Raw genomic sequence first — 24,430 nt, 5'->3', positions numbered from 1 at the left:
TCTCATAGAAGTCGGCTGATAAAACACATTTTGTGTTAAAAAGACGGCTGATAATGCAAGCGTAGCTCACGGGTGACCATAAGGTCCCTCGGAGTGACACTAGGATCCCATAGAATGATTCTAGGGTTAATTAGAGTCACTCTAACGTCAATTGCACTGACTCTAGGGTTTTGTGACGGGACTCTTAAGGCCACTACGGTGTTGTGAAAGCAGTGGGCGAAGAGTGAAAGTAAGTCCCACGTGGGGTACTCTGCAATAAGTAAGGCGACCCAGAGAGAATAAACAAAACAAAAGAAGAGGAAAAAAAAAAGCTATAAATCTTCAATCAAATGTGTAAAACAATGTTGCTCGCGCACTCTTAATTTCTGAAATGTCACAGGGACGCGTAGACTCAAACCGTGCCAATTTCACGGAGAACGAAGTTCTGTGTGGGACAGTGTAGGAATACGGAGAGAAAGTCATCTGCTTCTTACGCAGTAGTGGCAATGACGTCAGTACGACGCCGAAGTCTGAATGACGTCAGTACGACGCCGAAGTCTGAATGACGTCAGTACGGCGCCGAAGTCTGAATGACGTCAGTACGACGCCGAAGTCTGACTGGCTTTGATTGAAAAGAGAGTGGGTAGACCTGATTGCTAGATTCCTCGAGTTCTACCCACCTTTTTTTTTTTCTTCTCAATCAGCCAATGAGAGCTCGACGTTCTGACATCACCGCAACCCCCGGTGCAAGGAGCAGACGGACTTGCACTCGGCATTAATATACTACAAGAATGTGATTGTGAATCGGCATTCGGGCGCATTCCCCGGCGGCGGCGCAACTCTGCGTTCCGGATTGTTCGAGCGTGGCTGGATCGCATACGCTCCAGTCGATACCGTCTAAAAGTCAAGGCCTGCTCCTCTCTCCCCCAAACGTCATCATTCGTGGATCCACGCAGCGGCGCCTAACCTTGCGTGAGCATCGCCAGCAGCGCGGCTTGCAGTGTCTCTCACAACTAGCGCGACGCTAACATGCGGCGTGGCCGAGACGGACGCGTGTGTCGGCTTCGTCGCCTCGTCGTGCACCACCGTGTTTGCCGCTTGGCGCAGGTCGGAGATCGACTAAGGATGACGTCACACGCGGGCCTTGTGTTCTCGTCGGTACTGCTCCAGTGTTTCCCGAGCAGAGCGCGTGGTGCTTCTAATGGTAGTATTTTGGCATTCGAAAACAATAACAGGAACGAAAGCAGCAATAACGAAACTAACCAGGGCCATGCTCCACAATTTTCTTGATCTCTCCCTAGGGTTAAGAGTTTTCAGTACCTTGGCGTTCAAAAACCTAGCAGCGTCCAGCGTTGCGTCATCTTTCTTGTGACCTGACATGATCTGCAGGAGTAACTCGGATTCATTCAAGTAAGATTCGGAACACTATCCCAGGCGCAAATGTCAGAGTAAATTCGTTGGTCAAACTAACGAAGAACATCTCTTACGCCGCGGAAGTGAACCGTCGATTCGTCTAGACGTCGCGGGGCATCTTTAACGTACAGCAGAAAGGTCTGAGGTACGGGGCGCTCTGCACAGCAAGAAACGATAATTGAATTGCGGGCATTTCGGTCTCCGTAGTTGCGAATTTGGTGTAATTAGTTGAAATGCAAAAAAAAAAAAAGAAAAAGAAAAACGAAGACACTTCAGAACAAGTTCACGTGTTCTTCACCGCAAATTTTAAAACAAACAAACTAAAAATTAAGCGAGATTTCTGTTTACTCTGGTTGCTGCCTAAGCATGCGTAATGCAGTAAATAGCATTTGGGATCCTTTGCACTTCTTGAGACGTTCATGGGGCTTGGTGATCTTTGTCTGCCTCTGCGCGGCGCCGTTTTAGCACCAATTTTACCTGCATTGAATTGGAGTCTGACTATACATAAGTTTTAAGTTCCGCCGTTGAATTTAATGCGGAAATTAAATAGGCTCATAACTGCACCGATCCATGTGATATCACTTTATGTAGCGGAGAAACGAAGCTTCCCGGTACAATTAGTTGGAAAATCAAATGTTTTACTAATTATTTATGAATTTAAATTTTCCCGACAAATTTAGCGGGAAAAAATGCTTTTCGATAACTTTAGCGTAAAAGTTCAAACTAGTGGGACACCGATTCTTGTTTTCCCGCTGTATTGAGCGGGGAAACGTTCTCTGCTAGGTTTGGCCTGCCCGCCATGAAGACCGGCATGAAAATAAAAATATCATCAGGTGGCCTCAAAGCTTCTGCTTATTAAATTACTAGATATGCTGACTTACCCAAGTACCGCCATCGTTCGATCATGCCGCGGGCGTTCCTATTGGATGCCGGCGACGTGTCGCCATTTTAAGTTCATGGCGCATCCCATATCCAAACGCACATGCACGCACCCGTAGGTCTGCTGTGGCTGACGGCAACGCGCCGCCGTTCGCAAGTACGCTCCTGTTGGTCTACTGTAGACGCCCGGCGCCGCGTCGCCGAGACAAACTAGATTGGCGGCTACGCTCCGCCATTTTCGGCTCAAGTGCTTCCCAGCATGCACCAGCTTGGAGGTACTTGTTTATAACTTCCATCTAGCCCTTTACTGCTCATTCTTTGGTCTTATTCTATAGACCTTGCCAGCGTTTATCACCCAGACGAAAAATGCCGAGTCACCGGGCCGTGGACGTAAGCGCGTGAAAGAGAGCTACTGCGCACGCCCTAAACTCGTGCTACTTCCCAGGAGACAAAAAAATGGCAGCGCGAAGAAGGCAAATATTGGATAGTTCTATACTGTGATAAACGGAGAGGAAGAAATGAAGAGAGAGGAGGTGATATGAGAGTGCGGTGGCTTCAGACTGCGGAGTTCTGATTAAAAAGGAATCCGGTGAATAGACGCAAGGGCCAGCTGCCTTTGGCACTACTCACTGTCTCCCTCCAGTCAGAATGAACGAAAGCGTCGTCTGCTTGTCGCGCAGCGTTCGGCGTTCAAACGCCGAACCCCCCTCGCGAGGAACAGACGATGCTTTTCGTCGCTTTGATTGGAGGGAGACGGTGAGTAGAAACTAGGGTAGCTAGCGTTGACGTCTACTCGCTACCCTTTCAATCAGAGCTCGCCAACATGGCGTCACCGCACCCTATTAGATGCCGGCGACGTGTTGAAATGCAATGTTTCACGCACTGTATTCTTCCTCTCTTTAAGTTTCTCTCCGAATGCGGAGCGCAAGTTGTTCTGCTTCTTGCGCGGAGGTTACGTTGGCGTCAGAACGTCGAGCTCTGATTGGCTTCGTCTGTAAGAATTGTTGCTAGACCTCCAGCGAGCTAGCACTGAGGTCTACCCACTATCCTTTCAATTAGAGTCAGCCAGAGCTCCGCTATTTAATGTCTCTACAAGAAGCAGACAATCTCGAACTCCGCATAGACGGCTAAATTACTAAGGAAGCTCTCTTATACTACTTCTAAAGGTACCCAGCTAAAACGACCATTTTAAAAATTTGCCAACGAAACGCTTCTATGATTGTTTGGTGATTGTGTGCGCGTCTGTTTTATTTAAATTGTGTTTTAAGCTGCGTACCTCACTTTCTTTTTATCCACCATTATTTTCCCAATCTTTGTTTGTACACTGTCCTATATTAACTTCGTCTCTTTTTTCTTTTCACAATATATAACCAGTACCATGCGTGCTCGTTTACCTGATTACTCGTAATAAATGCTTCCGGTATCTTTCTCCCTCCATCTCTCCATTTCAAGTCGTGATTAGCGTCTGACTGCTCTCATAGGACGTCGATGTCAGTGTCATCAGACGCGTTGTCAAGTGACAGTGAGACATATTTTCGGGTTCTTAAAGGTCGCTTCACACATTTGTGACGGTCGCGTTCACAACAACCAAACCGAAAAAAACGACCAAAAAATACCGGAACAACCGTGGACCCATGACTGCTTCACTCTTGCATCGCTTGCCACGTCGCGTACGGCGAACACTCGCCCCCGGTGACTGTATCGTCGCTGTCGTTTCAGTTGCCGCGAACGCAACCGGAACAAAGGCGCAAACCGGCCTTTGTTTTTTAAATGGTTATAGAACCGCATTAAGGCGAAACCTATACGCCACGAGTTGATGGAACCAAACAGACAACGTCAAAAAGCACACAATCATTGTGCTTGTCATGTTTCTGTGCGTGTTATATCATCGATGAACCGATCATAAAAAGAAACAAAAAAGGTCAAGTGACTCGCCCTTTTGACGTTGCTCGTTTGGTCCCATTGCCTCTCTAAGACGCAGACGTGACTTCGAGGCGTCACGTCTGCGTCTGTTTCTTAGCTGAAGCGAAATATAGCGTCCCAAGAAATAACCTCAACTCTTTTGAGGCCAACGCGCTGTTTACTAACAAGCGCGTTTTTGCCTACACCGCGGGGGGGCATCAGTGCGTGTGAAGCGCCTCCGCGTGCGCCTTGTCCACATCAGAACAACATCAGTGGCGTGGTTTGAGGCGCGAGTGTGTCTGCACTCTTAGAAAGAAAGGGTGAATACATTCCTCTATAAAGGGATAAACGATCCTGTAACTCATCTTCCTTTGGAAGGGAGGAAACGTTTGTCCCTGAAAGCCGGCAAGCAAAGTTTTTCCGTCGTCTTCATCTTATTTGTGGCGACCGCAATCGAGCGAGTAGAGCTCAACGAGGGTTAACGAGGACGCTGCGTTTATCGTCTGTCTTTACACAAAACGCTACCGTGATTCAATCGAACATACTGGACATTGGTTTAGGATAGGGAAATGCCTCAAGCTAGTCAGCACCCCTCCCCCCCCTTTTTTTCCCCTCCCCAGTGCCTGCAAGCATGCTATCGCAAGAAAAGCAGTCTTTGCTCCCATTCGAGCGAGCCACTGCTTCCAGGGGCGAGAGGAGTAGCAGAGAAAAACATACCACGAGCTTTTCGGGCACTGTATTTATTGCCGAAGCCAGCTTCCCGCGCAGATAAGGAAACTTACGTTTTAAACGCAGTTACTCAGTCCGCTCACTGTCAATGAAGTTTAGCTGTTAACACTGCGATGTTAAACGGATACAACCAAGACCCGTCCACTTGGCGCATCTGACGTATCACCTTTGCTATTCCTGGAGCCATATATCTTTTCTCAACACTGCGCGTCACTGACAAGTGGTAAATCATTCGCGATACCAAAAACCGCTCTCAAAAGAGATCATTGACAGAAACCTACTGTAGCCAGGAAATATCCCGAAGCTTGAATGAAGGTTAAATATCTCGTCGCCAGGTGGCACGATCCAGTGGCTAGGTAAGGTGGCGCTAAATACCGCCTAATTCATAGGATAAAAATATTTCGCTTGCTCACGCAGCCGTTGCGCTTCGAGCATCTACACATGTGCGTGCATATATGTACACGTTCTCTTTCCTGTTACCGAGTGCCAACCGATGATTGCCGTGGTATTCTATTTCCTCGTGCCACCAACAGTAGTACTAAAGACGCGGAGGCACACGGCAGAAAGACCTGAGTGTCAGCGTCGCAAATTCGCCGTAACATCGTTGCCGTCGCCAAGTCATTGCAGAGGTTGCGGAATTGAGTTGAACTCCCGAGTTGTGCGAGTTGCGAAGAGGACGAAATCGGACTTCTTAGCCCTGTGTACGCAGCACTGATGGCACCGTACTCCCGAACTTTGCTGTTTCTAACGGCTTATTTTGCTCGTTTTACAATATTTGTGCTAAAAATGTCAATGAAATCAATGTGATACGAGTGTTTGAATTGGGATACTGAATTACAGGCGGCCTTCGCTGGCGCTGACGCTTAATTAGCTTAACATCATTTACTAGACAACACGTGCGATTTGCCCGAAAAACGAAACCGGAAGTGAGGCTGGAGTGCGGAAGTTTCCTTCCGTCTGCCTGGAGGAGGAAAACATCTCGTTCCTCCCTTGTTCTTCTGTCCGCTTGGGGGCACGTCAGTAGAAGGAAAGAAAACGCGCCGCTGCGGTCTTCTTCCTTCTTTTTTTTCTTAGAGTGTGTAAAGGAAGTACGACTACAATTAACTGGGAACAAAGAGATAACAAAATACGAAAAGACTTCTTGCACCTTTTTTGACGTCATTTCATTTCCCCAGTATGATTACATTACCGACACAAAACGGAAAACAGTTGCAAAATAACTTCTTCCGAATTGGGTGGAATTGGGGTGAAGGGTGGGATGAAGGGCGTCAATCAATTGATTTCAATCCCGGAGCAGTGAAGCTCATACAATACCTTTCGACACAATCCAAACACACAAAACAAATGCACGCCCACGAGTTTCGAACAAAGCACAATCACAGCAGAAACGAAACTCGTTTTTTTTTTTTTTTTGCTGATATTTTTTTTTTGCTTTTTTTTATAAATTGACTATCGCTTTTCTCGTTGGAGCCTCGGCATCTCTAACATTTATATATTGCGCGAGTCAGCGTTTTTGCGTCGTTTATTTTCCAGATCCCCTCACATTCATGACTCTCTATGTCTACTACGCGCACACACATGTCTAGGTGGGCGAGTCCACATAGAACAGTGATGTATCACGGTGTTCACGGTTCTGTTGAGCCTTGCTTTAGCCGGGTTTTCTAAGGGGCCGATCTTTCTTCGCAAGAGATTGAAAAGAGTCTTCGTCAAGACGGCGAGCTTGATTGCACTTTCTTCCTTCCAGTTGGCAAGCAATTGTTTGTTTTTGTTTTTGTGTTATTGTTTTCCTTCTTATTTGGTCGGCGTAAAAGGGAAACTAGCAAAACAGAAACGCTGTACAAGAAGGCCTCAAATAAGAAGATATCTGATTCAAGACGCGCAAAGAAGAATCCACAGAAGACACAAAGAGTTCGCTGAAGATGGGTGAATAAGAGTTTATTCATTATAATAACTTATAGCGTCTTTAATATTCGCCAAGACGCAGTCAATTGCACGGGTATAATCCAAAGCTACGTTTTATTACACTTTCACAAATTTATTGATACGTGTATCAAAGAAATGCGCTGGAAACAGCCATTATTCTGCTCGGCGTCAACATTTTTGTGCGACGTTGTTAAAGAGGTTGTGCAATGACCTTTAGACTGGTTCCAAAATTACCTGCACGCAACACTGCGCGCGTTACATTACAGGGACAGAATTGCTGTAATTAAGAGGATATTGGAAGATTAGTGAAAAAGATGTAGGGAGGGGTGAAAATACAAATAAAAATAACCAATGGGAACACTTTAAAAAGGGGGGGGGGGAGGGTTGAGTTAGAACAACATTTATACAAATTCAAAAAAAAAATGAAGGGATGAAGAAATGTTAGGCTAGGTGGCGCAAGCTGCCGTCCGTTAAAAAGGATATAGCCATTACTATCCATCCATCCATTCATCGAAGACCTATTGAGCCATCAAGGGCAGCGGCATAATTTCCGCTTCGATTGCCTCATTCACGAAGTAGTGCATCTTAGTACTGCCATGAAGATAAGGTCAGCGCTCGCTTGCATTGCACCCATTCATCTTCGGGAGAGCGCCCGTTGAAACACGAACCTCTAGCGGCCGTAAGAACCCGGCTAGGCTTAGCGATGAGTAGGACCATGGCCGGCCGCGTCCCATGACCTTCTTGCGTCCTGGCTACCATTCCAGGTTGAAGAAGGACCTTACTCACAGATAATTTAAGAAGCATAGGGCATCCAGGAGACGATGGAACCCAGTATGCTTCTTTTTTCTATCTGCCATCGTAGCCCTTTGTTTACCTGCACATATATGTTGGCACATCGGGGGCCCAAGAAAAATCTTACCCAGCATGCTATTTCTATTGGTAGGCAAGGCTTACTATATCATAAATTTAAGGAAAGTTAAATATTCGAAATTGCAAGCCCCGTACTTGGTCGTGACGGGATGACGTGAAGAGAAGTTGGCAACTCGAAACCGAAACTTAGTAACCAAGGGGTTCCCAAAATGTTTTACGTAACACTACGCCTGTATACTCTGTGGCAACTCAAGATAGTAGGGCGAGGGAAAAGAAGGCCGGGGAGGAAGAAGCAGACGGAACTCTGGAAAGAAGAGGAGGTTCCCCCCTCTCCTCTCCAGCGTTCTGTCTGCTTTTCCCTCCACAGCCATTCTTTCCCTCGCCTTACCTTCTTGAGCTGTAACTTACTATAGGATCGCATCTATTTTGAAAGAGGTCCATTACTTCCGGGACTAGAATGAGCAAATTATGTTTCCACACAACACCACTGATCATGAGAAACTCTTGTCGCGGTGCGATTTCAGGAATTAAAGCGTTCTTTTCAATCGGTTTTTCTTTCAAAAAACGTCGATGACATCATGATAAGAATCTCAATCCTCTTTCCTTGGCACAAAGAAGCCATAGGCAGAAGAACATTTTAATAATGGGAAACTAAAGCGGTTCTGCATTCGAGAAACAAAAATACATAGATCGCCCCTATGTTATATCAAAATTATATTTCAGATTTATGCTCCAAGCAGGGGGGGCCTCAACAGCCCTTCCGAAATAGCGCTGAAGCCCCTCTTTGCCGTCGCGTTCGGTGCGAGGAGGGGATCATGATGCATTGATACAGAGATCTCAACATTTCCGCGCTTTCCGCAAACCCGAGCAGTCAAAAGCGATGAACCCGTTCCCTCACGAGCGGCACGCGCAAAGCTTCTAAAACCTCTCGGTATTACGTCAGACCCAGCGGTTGGCTTTTCGGGTTTTCTCGCGTCTATTGACAGCTGCGTGTCAAATACTCGCGCTATTCAAATTCACAAAAAAAAAAAAAAAAAAAAAAAACAACAAAAAAAAAACGCTAGAATTTCCTTCAAACTACTAGTTTTTATATTCATTACCTTCTCAGCTTCCCTTTAAATAAATACGTTTTAAATCAATGTCAAAGCTACTGCACGAGCGGGTAGCTTTGTTCGGCGCCTTTTTTGCACGGGCTCAGGTGCGAGTGAAAGACAACACGCAGCCACGTCCTTTCGCAGAAGACTCGTATATTACTGTTAGCATTATCCTGCAAGGCGAAGAAGAAGAAGAAAAAAAAAAAAAGGAAGGCGAAGACGTTGGACAGGCAGCGGTTGGTCAGAGAGGTCCAGCTATGCTGGAAGCCCTGTCCTTCGGGCTTGTCCTGGCGGGCGTCTATTGTCTGCTCCTTTTGTTCATCATCACTGGATGGACCATGGTCTGGGACCAGTTCCTCAGCAAGTACGCTTTCCTGCAAGAGCTTTTCTGCAGCGACGTTGACTCGTCCAACGACAGTGGTCAATGGCAGTCCGGAGGAAGACGTCTTCGGCGTTCACTCCGGATTCGTGTCCTCAAGTCTCCAGGCTGCTGAAGAGTGCTTCAGCCGAGGCCTATGGTGTGGCTGACAGGATGCCAACGTACGATTCTTTGCACTACGAAAACACCGGGACGGTGCATCGTTTTAATTTAAAGTTTGCAGAGATGTGCCTTCTATTAGGAACTGGTATGAGTCTAGAAGAAGAGGGACAGTAAATTTTTTTTTTGATGGCACGCGTCATTGTTTGCGGGTTGCTAGTGCTACTGGCAGCTGACGATAACGACGATAATGATTGATTAGAACATTTATATGTCGAGACAATTATAATTAAGCCCTTTTAATGAGTTTCAAGAATAAGGAGTTGGATAACGTCGAATCATTAGCGAGTGACCTGCCGAGTGACAATAGCTCAATACTTATGAAGAAGCTTCACAGAAGCTTCTGATGATTCACGTCACACTATGGCACTGCACACTACAGACGCGAAAGCCCTTAACGTGAAAATGAGCGCGAATATTTTGACGTATTTAGACCGATTCTGGTTCAGTGAAAACAAATTCAGTTTAAAGATTTTGCTTGATTTTATTTTGTTTTCACGTCACTTTACGGGGAAGCATGTTTGCGAGTTCGTAATTGAACACAACGCCTGTAATCTTCTCTTCAATATTGCATTGTTAATCTTACCCGCTATAGAATGATGAGGCAGAAACAAGGCTGAGATTAGGCTGCAATTTTAATTTGGGGAGGCGCAGATAATTAATTGAGCTTACAATTACGTGGCCAGTTTATTCCAGCGAAAAAAAAAACAAAAAAAATCTAAACTGCGGCAAAGCCCATTTGGTAATATATTAGTAAGTAAACATTTTCTAGCTTCGCTTGTTTTGCGTTTTTTTTTTCACTTCGGACACTACGCGCTTTCGTCTCGAGCGTGATTAAGGAACATCGCATTATTGCTCCCGGAGGTCTCGGCTTAATCATAAAAAAAACTAACAAAGGACAAAGTCGCAATATTTTATACCGGTACGAAGCACTCCGGCCTTGTCTTAAGAATTTACGATATTAATTTATCTGGAACGGCAGACTTAACGTTCTTTTATTTTTAAACGGATACTGAAATTATTCAATAGTTAAAAAAAAAGTCATGGGTAGATGTATGAAGTACTTCCGAAATTGGGGCTTTTTGCGTATAGACAATTGCAAGCATGGCGCCCGGCCGTTGCCCCGTGAGGGCAAGCACGTGCAGCTTGCGCTTGAACATAGGCGTGACAAGCTTCGAATTGCACGGGCTTCTCCGCGCGAGCAAAAAAAATGGCAGCGGCTACTGGCCTTGCTTGCAATTTTCTATACGAGCTATTTAAAGGCCCAACCCATTCGCACCTATAGTCTATCTGCACGCGCGACAACTTCTTTGCGGGTAGGCGCAAGAAGAGCGCGACACGGCGTGAGCTGTCTCGTGCACGTGCCTCTTGTGAATTACAGTAACGGCGGGTTCACAGATGCGTGGAACCGTGGAACCCTTTGTGAGTTCGATCTATTGGTCCCTTTTATATCTCCTCTCGTGGTATACATAAATATACCTTTTCCTAGATTACCCAAGTGTAGTTACATGCACTGTACATTCTGGCATCGGCAGCAGGTGCTGTTACAAAGCAAAATCCCAAAACAAATGGCATCTTGCACGCGCGTTCGTCAATCTTTCGTTCTGGTAATTTATTTGGAACATTTTATACTAGGAAAGCGAGCGCGTGCGGCGCGTAGACCTACCTCCCCAGCATTCTCCTTGATGCTTGGGTAATTTAGCACTAAGTAAATTGATTATCACCACTACCACGAAACAAACAAATGAAGTATCTTGAACCGGTCGGACGTTGCTAACTTAGGATAACAATATGGTAGGGTAATTGACAAGGAAAGGATTACATACCCTTTTTATGGCAAACGCCACAAGGCTGTGCTCCCGTCTTGGACGTCCCAGAGAACTTCTGGTTCATAAAAAGAAGGAACCAAGTTTACCTTACACTCGTGCTTGAAATGTCGATGAAATGTTTAACTACCAATTCTCCAGATAAACGCCAAAAAAAAAAAACGAAGAAGCACGAGATCTGTTAAAACGTTTTCGAATAATCTTGCAAAGCAGCTTGCCTTCTCCAAGGCGTGAAACTGTACAGCCGAAGGCCCTCGTTAAATTTCCAACTTTGTGTTCCGTGTGCCATTTATGCTTTCTAGCAACGGTGCCATACGTCAGCTCAACAGGCTTGCAAAGACTGAGCGACCGGAATTCGCTTGGGGACGCACGCGGCAGTTCATGTTTGTGAGCACCAAAAGGGTCTATCGTTAGGACGTAAATATACAATCTGAAGGGTTTACTTCGTTTGAAAGTAAACGCTGAAGTCTCTTTACGTCGACGACACGTACGGAATCGCCTAGGCACCTGCTGGTTGGGGCTCACTGAGGCCATGGTGCTGGGCTTGCTACGTCACCTATTGAATGTCAGCGGGCGACAGAGACTGGACCCGAGTGCTTCGTCAGCGATCGGCCGGGGCTCGTGTTCTCGCTGATTGGGCCCGAGTCCCTGCCCAACACTGGAGCAGCACTCGTATCCAATACGTGCTCCGCGCTCTCTTCCCGCAGGTGTCGTAGAAAACCCAGCACAAGAACCTCGCTATCAAGGAGGTGTCGAGTATATGCTTCGGGATTTACGAGGGTGATGATGTGTAAAAGCAGAGAGACACGTTGCCTTATTCGCCAACCTAAACTCGATCCTTCTGTGAGCACGCGCTCAAGCTCCCCGTTCGGGGGACGCCGACAGCGAACATAAAAGTATCCGTCAGTTATCCTTACCACCTTCTCAGAGTCGTTGGCCCTCTATCGGCGCCCTAGTCTTGGTAGAGAACTTAATATTTGTTTCGTAATCGTGAGAACATGCTATCCATTCAGGCGATGGCAGGAGGTCTGAACACCACCGTCTGGATCGCTTCTTTTAGGCGCGCCGTTGAAAGCCGTTTTGTCAGTCTGGCCATCGAATTACCTTTGTCAATCGACGGGATACCCTGGAGGGTCTTGAGGGACCGTCTGGGAACTCTCTACTTAGTTTCACGTTGAGTCCGACCGGAGCTAACGTCACCATCTGATGAAGCCCATCAAGCAGATAGCGTCAACGGTGTATCGTCGCGATGCTCGTTGTCGTTATGCGTTTGGTCTTCCCGGCTAAACAAATCACGCATTAGAAAAAAAGAAAAAAAGAAAAACGCGGTTTTGCGGTACATTCGCTGGGCGTGATTGATTTAGGAGGATCGGTAGCTGAGTGGGTTAGCGCACACCTGCTGGGAGCACGTGGAGCGAAAGCTCGCGCTGCAGAACCCTGGGATCTTGGTTTCAAACCCCACCCAGGCCGGTTTCGATCTGGATGAGCATCGTACCGGCGTGCGGTCGTGTATCACTACTGCGTGGTGCACGTTAAAGACCCCAGGCTAGCGGTTGTACTGCACTGGCTAAATTTCTCATCTACAGGAAGTGACTCGTCGCAACTTTGAAATGGCTGACCATGCAACTGCACGCTGTATAAATATCCAAACAACCCCAATTATTTATTTGTGATTGATTTAGTCGGTTATATAGAGCCACTCAATTCACTGGCGTCACTCCACTGCGGTGGCGCTGCTGTTGGTACTGGGCATGCGCAGACGCCTCACTCCTCCCGAATTCGATTTCTGCGCAGGAGCAGTGCCCAGACCTGGTGTGGGCAAAGCGGGCTTCTTTGTAAACACTGTGCTGGTGTATTGTAAACTCACAAAAATGACAAGCGCCGTGAGTAGGGTGCCTACACATCTATCTGGCTCGGGGTGAAGACACCCTTTGTTGCACTGAGAGGGCCAGCTCGTGACGCGCTCGCGCACTCGGTGTGGGTCTTGTGCGGTAAAATGGCACCTAAACATTACCCAAGGCTGCGCGCTCGAGCTGAGTCACACCGGTATTCAGAAACTTCAAAAGACAAAAAAAAAAAGGAGCGATTTTCTTAAAAGTTTTATATCCTGCATGAAATGTATTATTGAGAATTGGCGTGTCACGTGAGGTAAGTTTTCCCGCTAAATTTCGCGGCAAAACTGAATGGTCCTATAGGTCGCGTGACGTCGATTTCCCCCCCCCCCCTCCCCCCCCCCCCCCCCCTTAACTTTCGCAGGTGAACTGGAATGGAGTCTTTTATAGATCACACGACGTGAATTTTCCCGCTAAATTTAGTGGGTAACAAAATTGGCGAATAGGTCCCGTAACTCGAATTTCCCTCTGAATTTAGCTGGGAAACCGAAGCGATGTTTTCGCCACAAGGCGTTAATTTTCCCGCTAAATTTTATCGGGGAAACTGAGTTGATGTGTAGGTCACGGGCCGTCAACTTCCCCAAGGAGTGTGGGTCACGTAACGTCAAGTGACGTCACGTGGCGCCACTTTCTCTACAAATTTAGCGGGGAAACTGAATTGGAGTGTATAGATTGTCTCGTGACGTCACGTCACTTGATATCAATTTTCACGATAAATAAGCGGAGTAACTGAATTCTTGTGCGTTATAAAACATCTCATGCTTAAAAAAATTAAAAAAAGGGCTAAAAATGTTGACATGTCACCAGATGTCACCACTCAAGCAAAATCGCGTGTTTGTATCAAGGCACTCTATATGACGTGACGATATACACTTTTTGGCACTGTATGATTGACTCCGTCAGACTGCAGCGTTGGCCGTGGTCGCACTTTGCCGAAAGATCTGAAACCGACAGCGTCATGGGGGCACGCATACACTCCGCTTGTCTGCTTTTGCGATGGTGATGTAATTTGTCTGTCCGGAAAGGGTTTAGCCCTTACCTGAAGGATCCAAGAATCGTGCATAGTTTTATAACGCAGTATTTGTCGCATAGATTGCTCATTTTAATATTGTATAAAATGCGACGAGGACGTTGGCCCCGCCGTATGATATCGCTTCGCTGCCGCCACGACGTGTACCGTGAGCGGACCTTAGAGACTGGACGAGACGAGCATAAATGCTTACAAAAGCGTCCTGGTTTCAGGCTCATTCGTACTGCCCCATCTTCTTACGTTAAGTTACGTTACGCAGAAGTCACCGAAAGATTGGTGTCTCAAATGTCGGGTGTCATGCTTTCTCCGTGAACTGGTATCCTCGTTGAATATGAAGCACAGAGGTCCCGGGGTCTTCAATATAATATTTCTTAACGTAATTCTTGCCGTAAGAAAATGGGGCAGTGTGAATGAGCCTTTAGTCATGGCGGTTCTGCTCTTCGTGTCCTCGCAACTCACTTCATTGTCTTCTTTCTTTATATTCACGGGACAGGGCAAACACACTCTGCCTCTCTGTGTATTGATTTTTGAGGAATTGCGTGACAAAATCTCACTCTCTCCCCTCCCCCCCCCCCCCCCCAAAACAAAAAAAAAATAAAGAATGAAATTTAATTTTTCTTACGTTGGTTGTTCACGCGAACATCCGATGGACTCGCTAAGAGCACGTAGAGTCGAATAGACCCTCGTCGCTTTCGATGCTCTCGAAGCCATAAATCATCCCGACAACTAAATAGAAGACTACGAAACGAAGAAAAATAAAGTGAAAAAAAAAAGAGGAAAAAACGGATGGCAGTCGTCACGGTTTGCCTTTATCGTGTTGAAAAATGACGACAGATCGGTGCCACCGGTGCGCGCACCTCGATTTTTCCCGATATTTATCGGAAACTTGACCGAAAAAAAACTAAACAAAACAAAACGAGAACGGAAGAACAATCGAGCAGAAGCGAGCACTTTAGATGTCCGTTATGGCGCTTCGAACGTCATCACGAGAGCTTTGTTTTTCAGGTAAGACATCGATCGCGTTGCGTGCAAACCTATCTGGCATTGAGGTCTTCCTGACGCTAGAGGTATCTCTTTTTTTTTTTTCGGATTTTTTTAATGTTTTGTGTTGTAGTTTGTTGTTTCGCTTTGTTTGACGTTTTGTTTGTTGCTTTCGATGGATCGTCTCGTCTGTTTGTCCTGCTAGTTGCTAGGGTGTTCTTAGGACTGATTTTGATAGATCCATACTCGTGTTCATCTCAAGAAAAGGGGAAGTTTTGGGGCATTGTTCATACACCACGCGAAGTAGCTGTTACAAGATTTGGTTGTCGAAGGAAATTGCCGATGCTTTTTGTGTTTGAAACGTTTTCGTCTTGATAAGATGACATATATCTAATGTAAAATGCACCTACACATATATTAATTCTTTATATAAAAGGGAAAATTAGTAATGCTCCACAAAAAGCCGGACCTTTGTTTAACCAGTGATTTTTGAGATGAAAACGAGTTAAGTGTTTTTGCGGCGTGACGATTGGCGAATGTCATACACGGGCGTAATAAAAATTAAATTTTTCGGCAACCTGATAAATGCGTGCAATAGTGCCTGTTCATGACAATGTTCATTTATCTCTGGTTCCTTTACTGAGCTTCTTACCTCCTGGGAAAGCGATGTGTTAAAATAAGAAATAAAGAAAACAATGAATGTCACTCTGAACCGGATGTCTCTAAGAGGTACGCTCTTGAAAACATGCAACCCCCCCCCCCCCCCCCCTTTTTCCCTACATCTCCGCCAATACAAATAATTTTTTTTTCACTCGAAACACACTAAATTACTTTGCGAAGACATTTCTCAAAACACTTTAAGTTGAGAGTTGCGTACTTGCCGCGAGAAAACTTACAAAAACAAACCGGAAGCACAAAACGGCGCACTATGACGTTCGAGTGTACGGGAGTCTCTCAGAGTAGCTCTACGCGTAGTAGTGCGGAGTGACTCCCCATGACTGCGCGGTCAACGTATCTTTCGAAGAACGCGCGTGAGGCGTTCTGGTGGTCCCACATATCACTGTTCAGGAATTACATTGCTTTTAAATTTTGAATATGTGCGTCAGATGGCCTACACTATTGAAAACATTTCGTGGACAATGTTGTGACCTCACGTGAACACATGATCACGGAACACATGATCACGTGAACACATGATCAACGGAAAGTTTCTTGCCAAAAAAAGAAGACAAAAGGGTGTCTGTTTCTGCAGGCTTTGCCGCAGTCTACGCGGAAATGTGATAGCACAGGCTTGTCTTTTATGAGGAAGCTATATTCTTCAGAGTGAATTTCGACAAGCTCTACAGCAGGTAGCATCACATGTCATCATCTTTTTATGCTGTTGTTTTTTTTAAATTTATTTTGTCGCTTTACATTTTACCTTCGAAGTACCATGTGCCGTTCATACCTCGTCCAAAGAAAATATGCACAAGGCCCATTATAGGGTATCAGCCAGAGGCAAGCCCAGACGCCACCGAACGGTTCCTTGTTGAAGTGCTCTTTGAAGCAATAGCTGGTCAAGGCAAACCCCTGCAAAATGGCGTCCGGCTTCTTGTAGCATTTTGTCGGTTTCTCGTTCTTTAGAGTCAATTTTCGCCGTAGCAAAAGGAGACCGTCCTCCTTCGCCTGTCCCTATTCAAACTTCGCGCTCTCTCCTCCGTCGGCGTCTCTTTGGCACTTCGAGATACGGTCGTTCTCAGCACGTCGCCGCTACCGTTCAGCCATCTTCTCTTCAATGCGACCTTTCGTCTTCCGAGGCATGATGAAGACTGTGGCGCATCCAGTGAGCGCTTCGTCCCGGGACTGCCGCGTGCGCGCGACATAGAAAGGAGGAAGGCATGTGCACCTCACTCTCTTGCACATGCATTGGCATGTGACGGCCGGAATTTCTTAGGCGTCTAATTTCAAAAAGTGTTACCCCATTGATGAAGAAAAAAAAAAGAACAAGAAAATAAAAGGAAAGAAAAAAACAGCAACTCAAATTGTAACGCTGTAATATTTTTTTTGTGTGTTGTTTGAGATTCATAAAATATTAAAAAAAAACAATAAAAAAAAACTTGACAAGTATGAGTGCCTTATTAATGTTCCTTTTATTGCAATAAGTTCTTACTACTAGCTTTGTCTTTCTTTGAGTGTGTGTGATTCGCTTGCAGAGTGCATATTTAGAATATTTTCGGAGAGTTTGCGTTTGTTTGACTAGTTTCATTGGATGTGATGTGTCCGGAGCAGTCGGGTAATAAGCGTAGAAAAAAAAGGCGTGTTTGCGTTAAGACGATTGTTTCCGGTTTGTCGACCCTTCCTCAACGTCGAGTTCAAGATGTCACGTCCTTAGCAGCACGACTCCGTTCACTCATCTAATACAATATCGGATATGTGTTTTAGTTTTACCGAGTTTTTCTTTTATTTTATAAACCCGTACGTTGAGTGATTTAGGAGCAAACAATGGAGTTACGTAAAGTACTAAGGAGGCATCGACCCAAAATGGTGTAATAATTGTTACTGCCGCTATATTAAACGAGCGCTCGGAACACGGTGAAGTGTGTAGGGTACTTGTCGATCAACATAGAGTTAATTCCCTCGAGGGAGATCCTTGTTTTCAGTGACTGTTCTAGCTATATGCTTGCACTTCTGTATAGACTGGGCCTTGTGTAAACTTTGCGCTTTAAGGCTTCTTCTTTTGACGCACCCTGCGTGATATAAAAAAGAAACAACCAAAAACACGCGCTCATTTAGATTGAACAAGCTTGTTGAAATTGACTTTGTTGACTGTAAAGTGTAAAAGCGAAATTGTTCACGTAGTTTTTGCACAAAAACAAAAGAACACCTAAAGTATTTTCTTTTAATTTTTTTCCATACAGATGATGTGTAGCTCGCGTTACTTCGCTATATAATGGCATCAAAATAGTTGAACATGAGCCCTGTTGTGTCACTGCTTATTTCCGGTTCGTCCACTGTAAGGCCCGGAGTGGCTAATCGACACTTAGATAACTGAGTTAATTAACAATATTGCGCAGTAAGACAGTGCTGATGCCCAGCAGCGGACGCGTTAAGTTTTATTAGAAGGCTTATCGCGTTTATAGGCGAACATGCATCAGACGAGTACTCTGCTTAATTTTAAACTACCCTCTTTCCCTAAAACAAAAAGAAATAATACCTTTGAATTTTTGGTTTTAATTTTTTTACATGCTATTTAGTATACCGTATTTCAATATAGTCACTGAGAAGGGCAGTGACAGAACCAACATTAACATTTTTTTCCCGCTTTTTAGAGGTGTGATACAACACTTGCAAGAAAACGAGGCCTATGCACAACGTCAATGTTAGATGGATTAATTTGGCACCATCGGTACTCTTGTAATCAGCGGAGAACAAGTTTTACCGCCTAGTCACTAAGCCTGTGCCTGCCACTAATGTCACCTTTTCACTGTCGAAGAAAAACTACAAGTTTGAAAAACCGGTGGGGGTTTAAAACTGAAAGTTGTGAAGCTTCGCGAAAGAATACTAAATTACAAATAGCGCAAAAAACAAAGGCAGACGAAGAAATGAACTGGACAGGCGCTATTCTGCGCCTGTCCTGTCCAATTCATCGTCTATCCTGGTCTTAGTGCTATTTGTAATCTAGCGCCTGTCCTGTACACTTCTTCGACTGTCCTTGTTATAGCACTATTTGTAATCTAGTATGTATAACCAACTAGCCCGCCAGAATCGTTTGATAGAATTCGCAAAAAGAAATTGTTCTAACATGACATTTGGGCTACTAGATCGAATGCGTCTACAGAAATGTTGACATAGTTTTAAAGCAAAAAGATGAACAGAAAGACAACAAGGGAGTTTTTCTTTGATTGCTAACTTTCTCTTGTGGGTAAGCATACAGGGTGTTTCCGAGTGCCACGTAGGAGTACAAAAACTGGTATAAATAAATTAGTTATCTGAGTTCAATAAAACATTTTACAAAGGTCTCTTCAGGCGGTGCATTAATCACACTAGCATTTTATAAGTGTAGGCCTTAGAAAAAAATATTTAAGCCTAAAATGTTTTTTTTTATGCACAAGGAGGAATAACCATGATAAACCCTGGAGAAGGGGAGCAAGGAGGGCAAAGTACAAGCACAAGTCTCCAAACACAACTAGGTGACTGGTGCGCAACCGAAATAATCCGCCTGCGTCCTGGTATAATAATAATAATAATAATAATAATAATCTTTATTTCATCTTTTCCACATACAATTTTACAGAGATTCATACTCCACATAAGCCTAAGCGGCTTGTGCGTAGGGCAGCGACAGAGCTCTAGTCACTTATAACAAACCCTTTTTTACACTTGTTCAATTCCTTGCAAACAAAAAAAAAAAAAAAATGAAAAACCGAACCAGGGACTTCTCCATTTCCAGTGGAGCTCTCTACCAACGGAGTTAACCTGGAGTTAGACGTCAGTAGAGCAAACGGTTTTTTTCAGCCGCCACCAGTCTAACACCAACAGGGGTGAACGGCCTGCATTTTAAGGTTATGATGATAATGCTATGAACGCCGATGTATACCTTTGCATTCATTGAATCATCATCATCATCATCGGGAGGATGATGTAAAAAACCATCTGATTGATTCTGCTCATCACGAATGACACAGTATAAGTAAGAAAACGTGGAAGCCTCTTTAGGATCAACATCCAAAAGCAGATACAGAAAATCCGAGCGTATGTGGTACCATTTGTGAGCAGGAGCGTCAGACAGACGGTTTTTACCCTTTACCTTTCTGTGCGTAGGGGAAAAAACAAGGTTTTTTTCGTCTTTGTTTACGCCTGAAAGTTACAGTAATAAAATGCGATTATGATAAATGTAGTACCTAAAGACATCTCTCTAAAAACCTTCAATGCACTCGGTGTATTGGTTTGTTTATACGAATATTTTTGAATCCCGAAAAGCGGTCAGAAACACACCGTATATCTAAGCTTTATGTGAGCATATACTGGGGTATTGTTTAAACTTCAAGTATATTCAAGAAAACTTCAGCATTGAAAGAATAAAAAAAAAATCAACAACAGCGTAATTTATTCTGCTGTTTATGATGTTTTAGGAGAAATGTTAGCACCAGTGAGGGCAGTAAATGTTTGCAACATATTGCCTCTGCCCTAAGCTCCAACGTACGAAAAAGACGCAAACACGCGCCATTTCCGCAATACAGATTGGCTTAAAATATTCAACAGAAAAAAAAGAAAAAAAAAAGATTTTAACTTTTTTCCCGTTATAGCTACTTAAAACTAGCGCCAGTAGCCATCAACCTGAAGAATTGCGCTGGCCCCACGGGCACGCAGGAGGAACATAAGACCTTGTCGTAAAGAATCGCTATAAACATGAACAACGCATTGTGTGGAACACGTAATTTAGTTTAAAAAAATGCAAAGAAAAAACGTTCAACTTTATTACAAGGAAAGATATCCCGTAAGCCATAAAAGGACGGCGGTAGATTGTGCCATGTTTTTTTGAGTTGTAGTCAGAGTGAATGTTAGAATTTTTTTTTTGTGTGTGAAAAGGGCTTGGTACAAGAAAAAGAAATAAGGTGATTGTTTTTAATCAACCTTCCTAAGGTTGCTGACTTACGTCACTGCTCGTTTAGAGGGAACTGGACATACTCAGAAATAGAAGACGATAAATGGGACAGAGAAATGGGACACTGGAGAATTACATTGTAGGGAAAATTTGTTAAGTGATTAAATTATGACACCCGGAAAGTTGGAGAAGGATTGGTGTGGAAACTTCGAAGGCAAGAAGCAATAAGCAAATCTTTTTAATAGGCAAGAACAAAATTCAAATCATCAAGAAGCGGAAAAAAAAAACTAAAGTAAACAAGAAAATTACAAGGGATGATAAACAGTGTTTGGATGAAGAACGGTCCCTTCTCAAAGCAGACGCTTCCACTTTCAGAATAGGCGAGTTACTTAAAAGGAAGATGGCAGTCGTGGAATGTTTGGACGGCGCAAAAGTTAGGGCAAAGTTTGAGATCTGGGTTAGAGATTACACCTTATATTAAAAAAAAAAAAGAGAAATGACGAAACTGTTTAGGGAAAACGCAACATAAAAAAAAAACAAACAAACTAGGGAGAAGTAATAAAGAGAGAATGCAAAGAGAATGGGACGAAACGTGGAATGCGTTAGGAAACGGTGCAGCGGATGACGAAAACGTTGACACGCCGTCTCTCCAATCTGTTAGGGAACACCGGGGAACAAATGGGTAGGAACAGGCTGAATGAATGATGGCTCGCCGGGACAGATAATTTAGGGATGGAGCAGCGAAGCATCCCATATGGGGAAAGGGCTGACCAAGCGGCGGGTTCTAAGACTAGGCGGATTGGGGAATACTTTCCTGAATGTTTGGGCGCCTGTTCGCATTAATTACGAGGATCTTTCTGGGGAGAGGACAACCAAAAGAGGGGATGCACTTTGGCGGCTTCTGGGGTGTGACACGGCGGTATTCTCTAGAGGAAGAATAATTAACTATACACGGCACCGGAAGAGCGAGCATTTTGGGATGATGGGAAAGTGTTTGCGTAGGCATCGGGCGCACGTGCGTGGGCGCGCGAGTGTTCGCGCCTGTCCGTGCGTTTTCTCAAGCGCTCATCAATATGTGTATATCTGAATAAACATGGGCCTGTTTTTCTAGGCTATGCGCCCGTAAATGAGTGTGCTTATGTGCTTGCTTATGCAATCGCTTAGCTTCGTATTTACGTACGGGCTCCGACTGCTTTCCTAAGCGTGCTTTGACGTGTTCGTCTTCCAACGAAAAGTGGCGAAGTGTGTGTGTGTAGGCAAGTCTGAGTGTTTGTTGGGGCTTGTTGAGACTTGATAGCCATTGGCTGTTTTTAGTAAGTGCTTGTGCTTGAAGTGTGTGGGTTGTAATTAGCATTCTGTGTTTTCGAATTGTATTTCTCGTAAAATTCGGAGGTTTTTTTTTCGGAGTTTATCTTTCACTGGAAAATCGGGGTATATCAAAGTTGACATTTGTTAGATTCCCGAGTTTCTGCATTTTGGAGTTTAATTTGAGTATGTTCTCTATTTGTTTTCAAATATAAAACAAAAATAGAAAGAATTGACCCCTAAAGTTTTTACATACACAAATTTCCTCCTAACTCGCCAGTTTTGAAGAATATTTTTGAAGCTTCATTAGACATTAGCGCCCTTGCCATCGCTAACACGAACTATCCGACGACAAATATTGCAAGGAAGTCTTGCCTCAATAACAGTCGATCCTTAAAGATAACTAAACTCCTGAACCTAGTCGCTGCGAAATATGGAAGTTTCAGCTGCTGTCGTGACCTCGAGGTAACGTGCCCCTTGTACTGAACGAACCTTGCCGAGTTAAAAGGCAAAGCCCATTTTGTCAGTAGTACAAGATGCCAAAGGAAACTAAAGTGGCGTTTCCCCAGGGCCACTGAGTCTGTGCTCTTGTGAATTTGTTTTGTAAGATACCGTTGTTTTAACTTTTATTTGGCCGCCATAACCTAAACATTTGGAGTTCTTCGGACAAATCCTAAGCGACGGGAATTATACCGGCGAGTGCTTTTCGTGCTTTTATCCGAAAATACGGAGCCCTAGTTATAATATATACGGGAGTTGACAAATTCGGGCCCGTGGCTAAGGTGCTGAATTGCGACGTCTCAGCCAGTGGCTGGAAGCGCCGCGGGAGACTAGATTAGCGGATCATTTACGTAGGAATGGAGGATTGACCAGCTGTAGAGAGGGAGAACGGGCAGCTTGGAGACTGAATGACTGTCCATTTAACAAAGGAACCTATCACAGTCATCAATTTAGCGAAGCACTTCTAGCAAATACCTAGAAAAAAATCGGGAAGCGCGAAACGTTACGCTAATTCTCCTGCAGCCGCTGTTGGCGTTTTCCGGCCAAACTTGGTTTCGGGCTTCGAGGTTGGCCTGACTCGGTCCGTGTATTGAAATAGATGGTCCTTTGCAAGCATTTCATGGTAGGCAGACACTGCGGTACAGATCGGAACGAAAGTCGTCTTGAAGGTAGTATCCTGTTCGAATCAAATCTGCTAGCATTGGGGAAAACAAGAAGAGGAGTTCAAGATAAATTAAACGGGTTTAACGTCCCTGTGGAAGCTAGTTCTAAGAACTCTGTTATGTTCATGGCACAATCTAACGTCTTTGCGATCGTGGTTTGTTTAGGCTAAAGAAGAATCAGCCAACGCAGATACTGGTGATGCCCGTCACGTCTTTTCAGCTGGTGCGCTTTGCCGCTTTGATGTCAAGTGACAAGGAGGCTCAACTGCCTAATGCTAAATGTAAAATTGAACATAAATTTTCTTTTACTTTTTACACGTATGCCCTTTCTGAGAACCTGGACGTGTGTGATGTTATCTTAAAATTATCCAAGTCGTGTTTTCCCCTCAAATTTGATATTAAAATGGAGCTGCCAAAAAAAGAACGCATCCAACGCCACCTTCTATGCGTAGGAGTTTTTAAAAACATGTTCTACAAGTACGCCGTGTTCTGGCTTTGTTGCAGCATTCTTTCCAAAGAAAGGAAGATTCGTGTAGATGTATAAAAAGTTTATAAAGGAAACAGCTGCACAACGTGCGTTGACTTCCGCTAAAGAACGCACTTTTGGCAGTTTGCTTATGTCGGCAAAGCTTTCTGTTTTGTGAAAAAAATGTTTTGCTTTGGAAATTAGGACGTTATATAAATTTGTAACACAAAATGCACAAAGCCTGTGAACAAAACGAAATTCTGTTCTGTTTCGCGAGGAAAAATTTGGAGGTACTTAAAATTCTTAGAGAGACCTGAATGTTAAACGCCAGCAAATCGCTTTCGGTGACTCAAGGCTGATAAAGTTTACAAAGCTGTCTGGACCCTCTCCGTAAGAAGAATACACAAATTAAGGGTAGTTGTTTATTATATTGTTCACACTGAGTTGTGATATTTTCTTTAACTTTACAATTTAGAGGCCGTTAAAAGTTCCTGCAGACGACTATAAAAAAGTTTGCAAATTTCCCAGCTAAAAGCAAAAAAAAAAAGATCAAATAAATAACAGCAGTGCCGAACATTAAATAGGGCTTGGTTCGGCCGGCTGTTAATGAATTTAATTAGCACTCTTAGTCACAAAGAGTGATAATTAAGTTTTAGAAACGTGGGTGTTTTATCCTTACGTTTCAAAATCATTTAGGGGATTACGCTTGACCGTTCTATTTTATCGGGAAAAACTAATGGGTTGATAAGACAATTTCGAAAAGCCGTTAATTTAATATATGACGAAAGTATAATATATTAATTAATTACGGGCGCGTATGCGTGCAACGTCATATTTGAAGACGCAAAATTTATGG

At 44.3% G+C, this 24,430-nt stretch overlaps 1 protein-coding gene across 1 annotated transcript in view; it reads left to right on the top strand.

Annotated features, from left to right (window-relative positions):
- The first annotated feature begins 9,046 nt into the window (after nt 1-9,046).
- LOC8042252 (otoferlin) overlaps nt 9,047-24,430 on the top strand; it is a 124,898-nt gene continuing 109,514 nt past the window's right edge. Inside the window, exon 1 of the mRNA XM_042287053.1 lies at nt 9,047-9,209. Coding sequence (XP_042142987.1) covers nt 9,047-9,209 — 163 coding nt within the window. The remainder of the gene's footprint in view (nt 9,210-24,430) is intronic.

The sequence above is a fragment of the Ixodes scapularis genome, unplaced genomic scaffold, assembly GCF_016920785.2.
Source record: "Ixodes scapularis isolate PalLabHiFi unplaced genomic scaffold, ASM1692078v2 PGA_scaffold8__174_contigs__length_109621045, whole genome shotgun sequence".
In the NCBI taxonomy this organism is placed as follows: domain Eukaryota; kingdom Metazoa; phylum Arthropoda; class Arachnida; order Ixodida; family Ixodidae; genus Ixodes; species Ixodes scapularis.
This window is presented reverse-complemented; position numbering and strand designations above follow the sequence as displayed.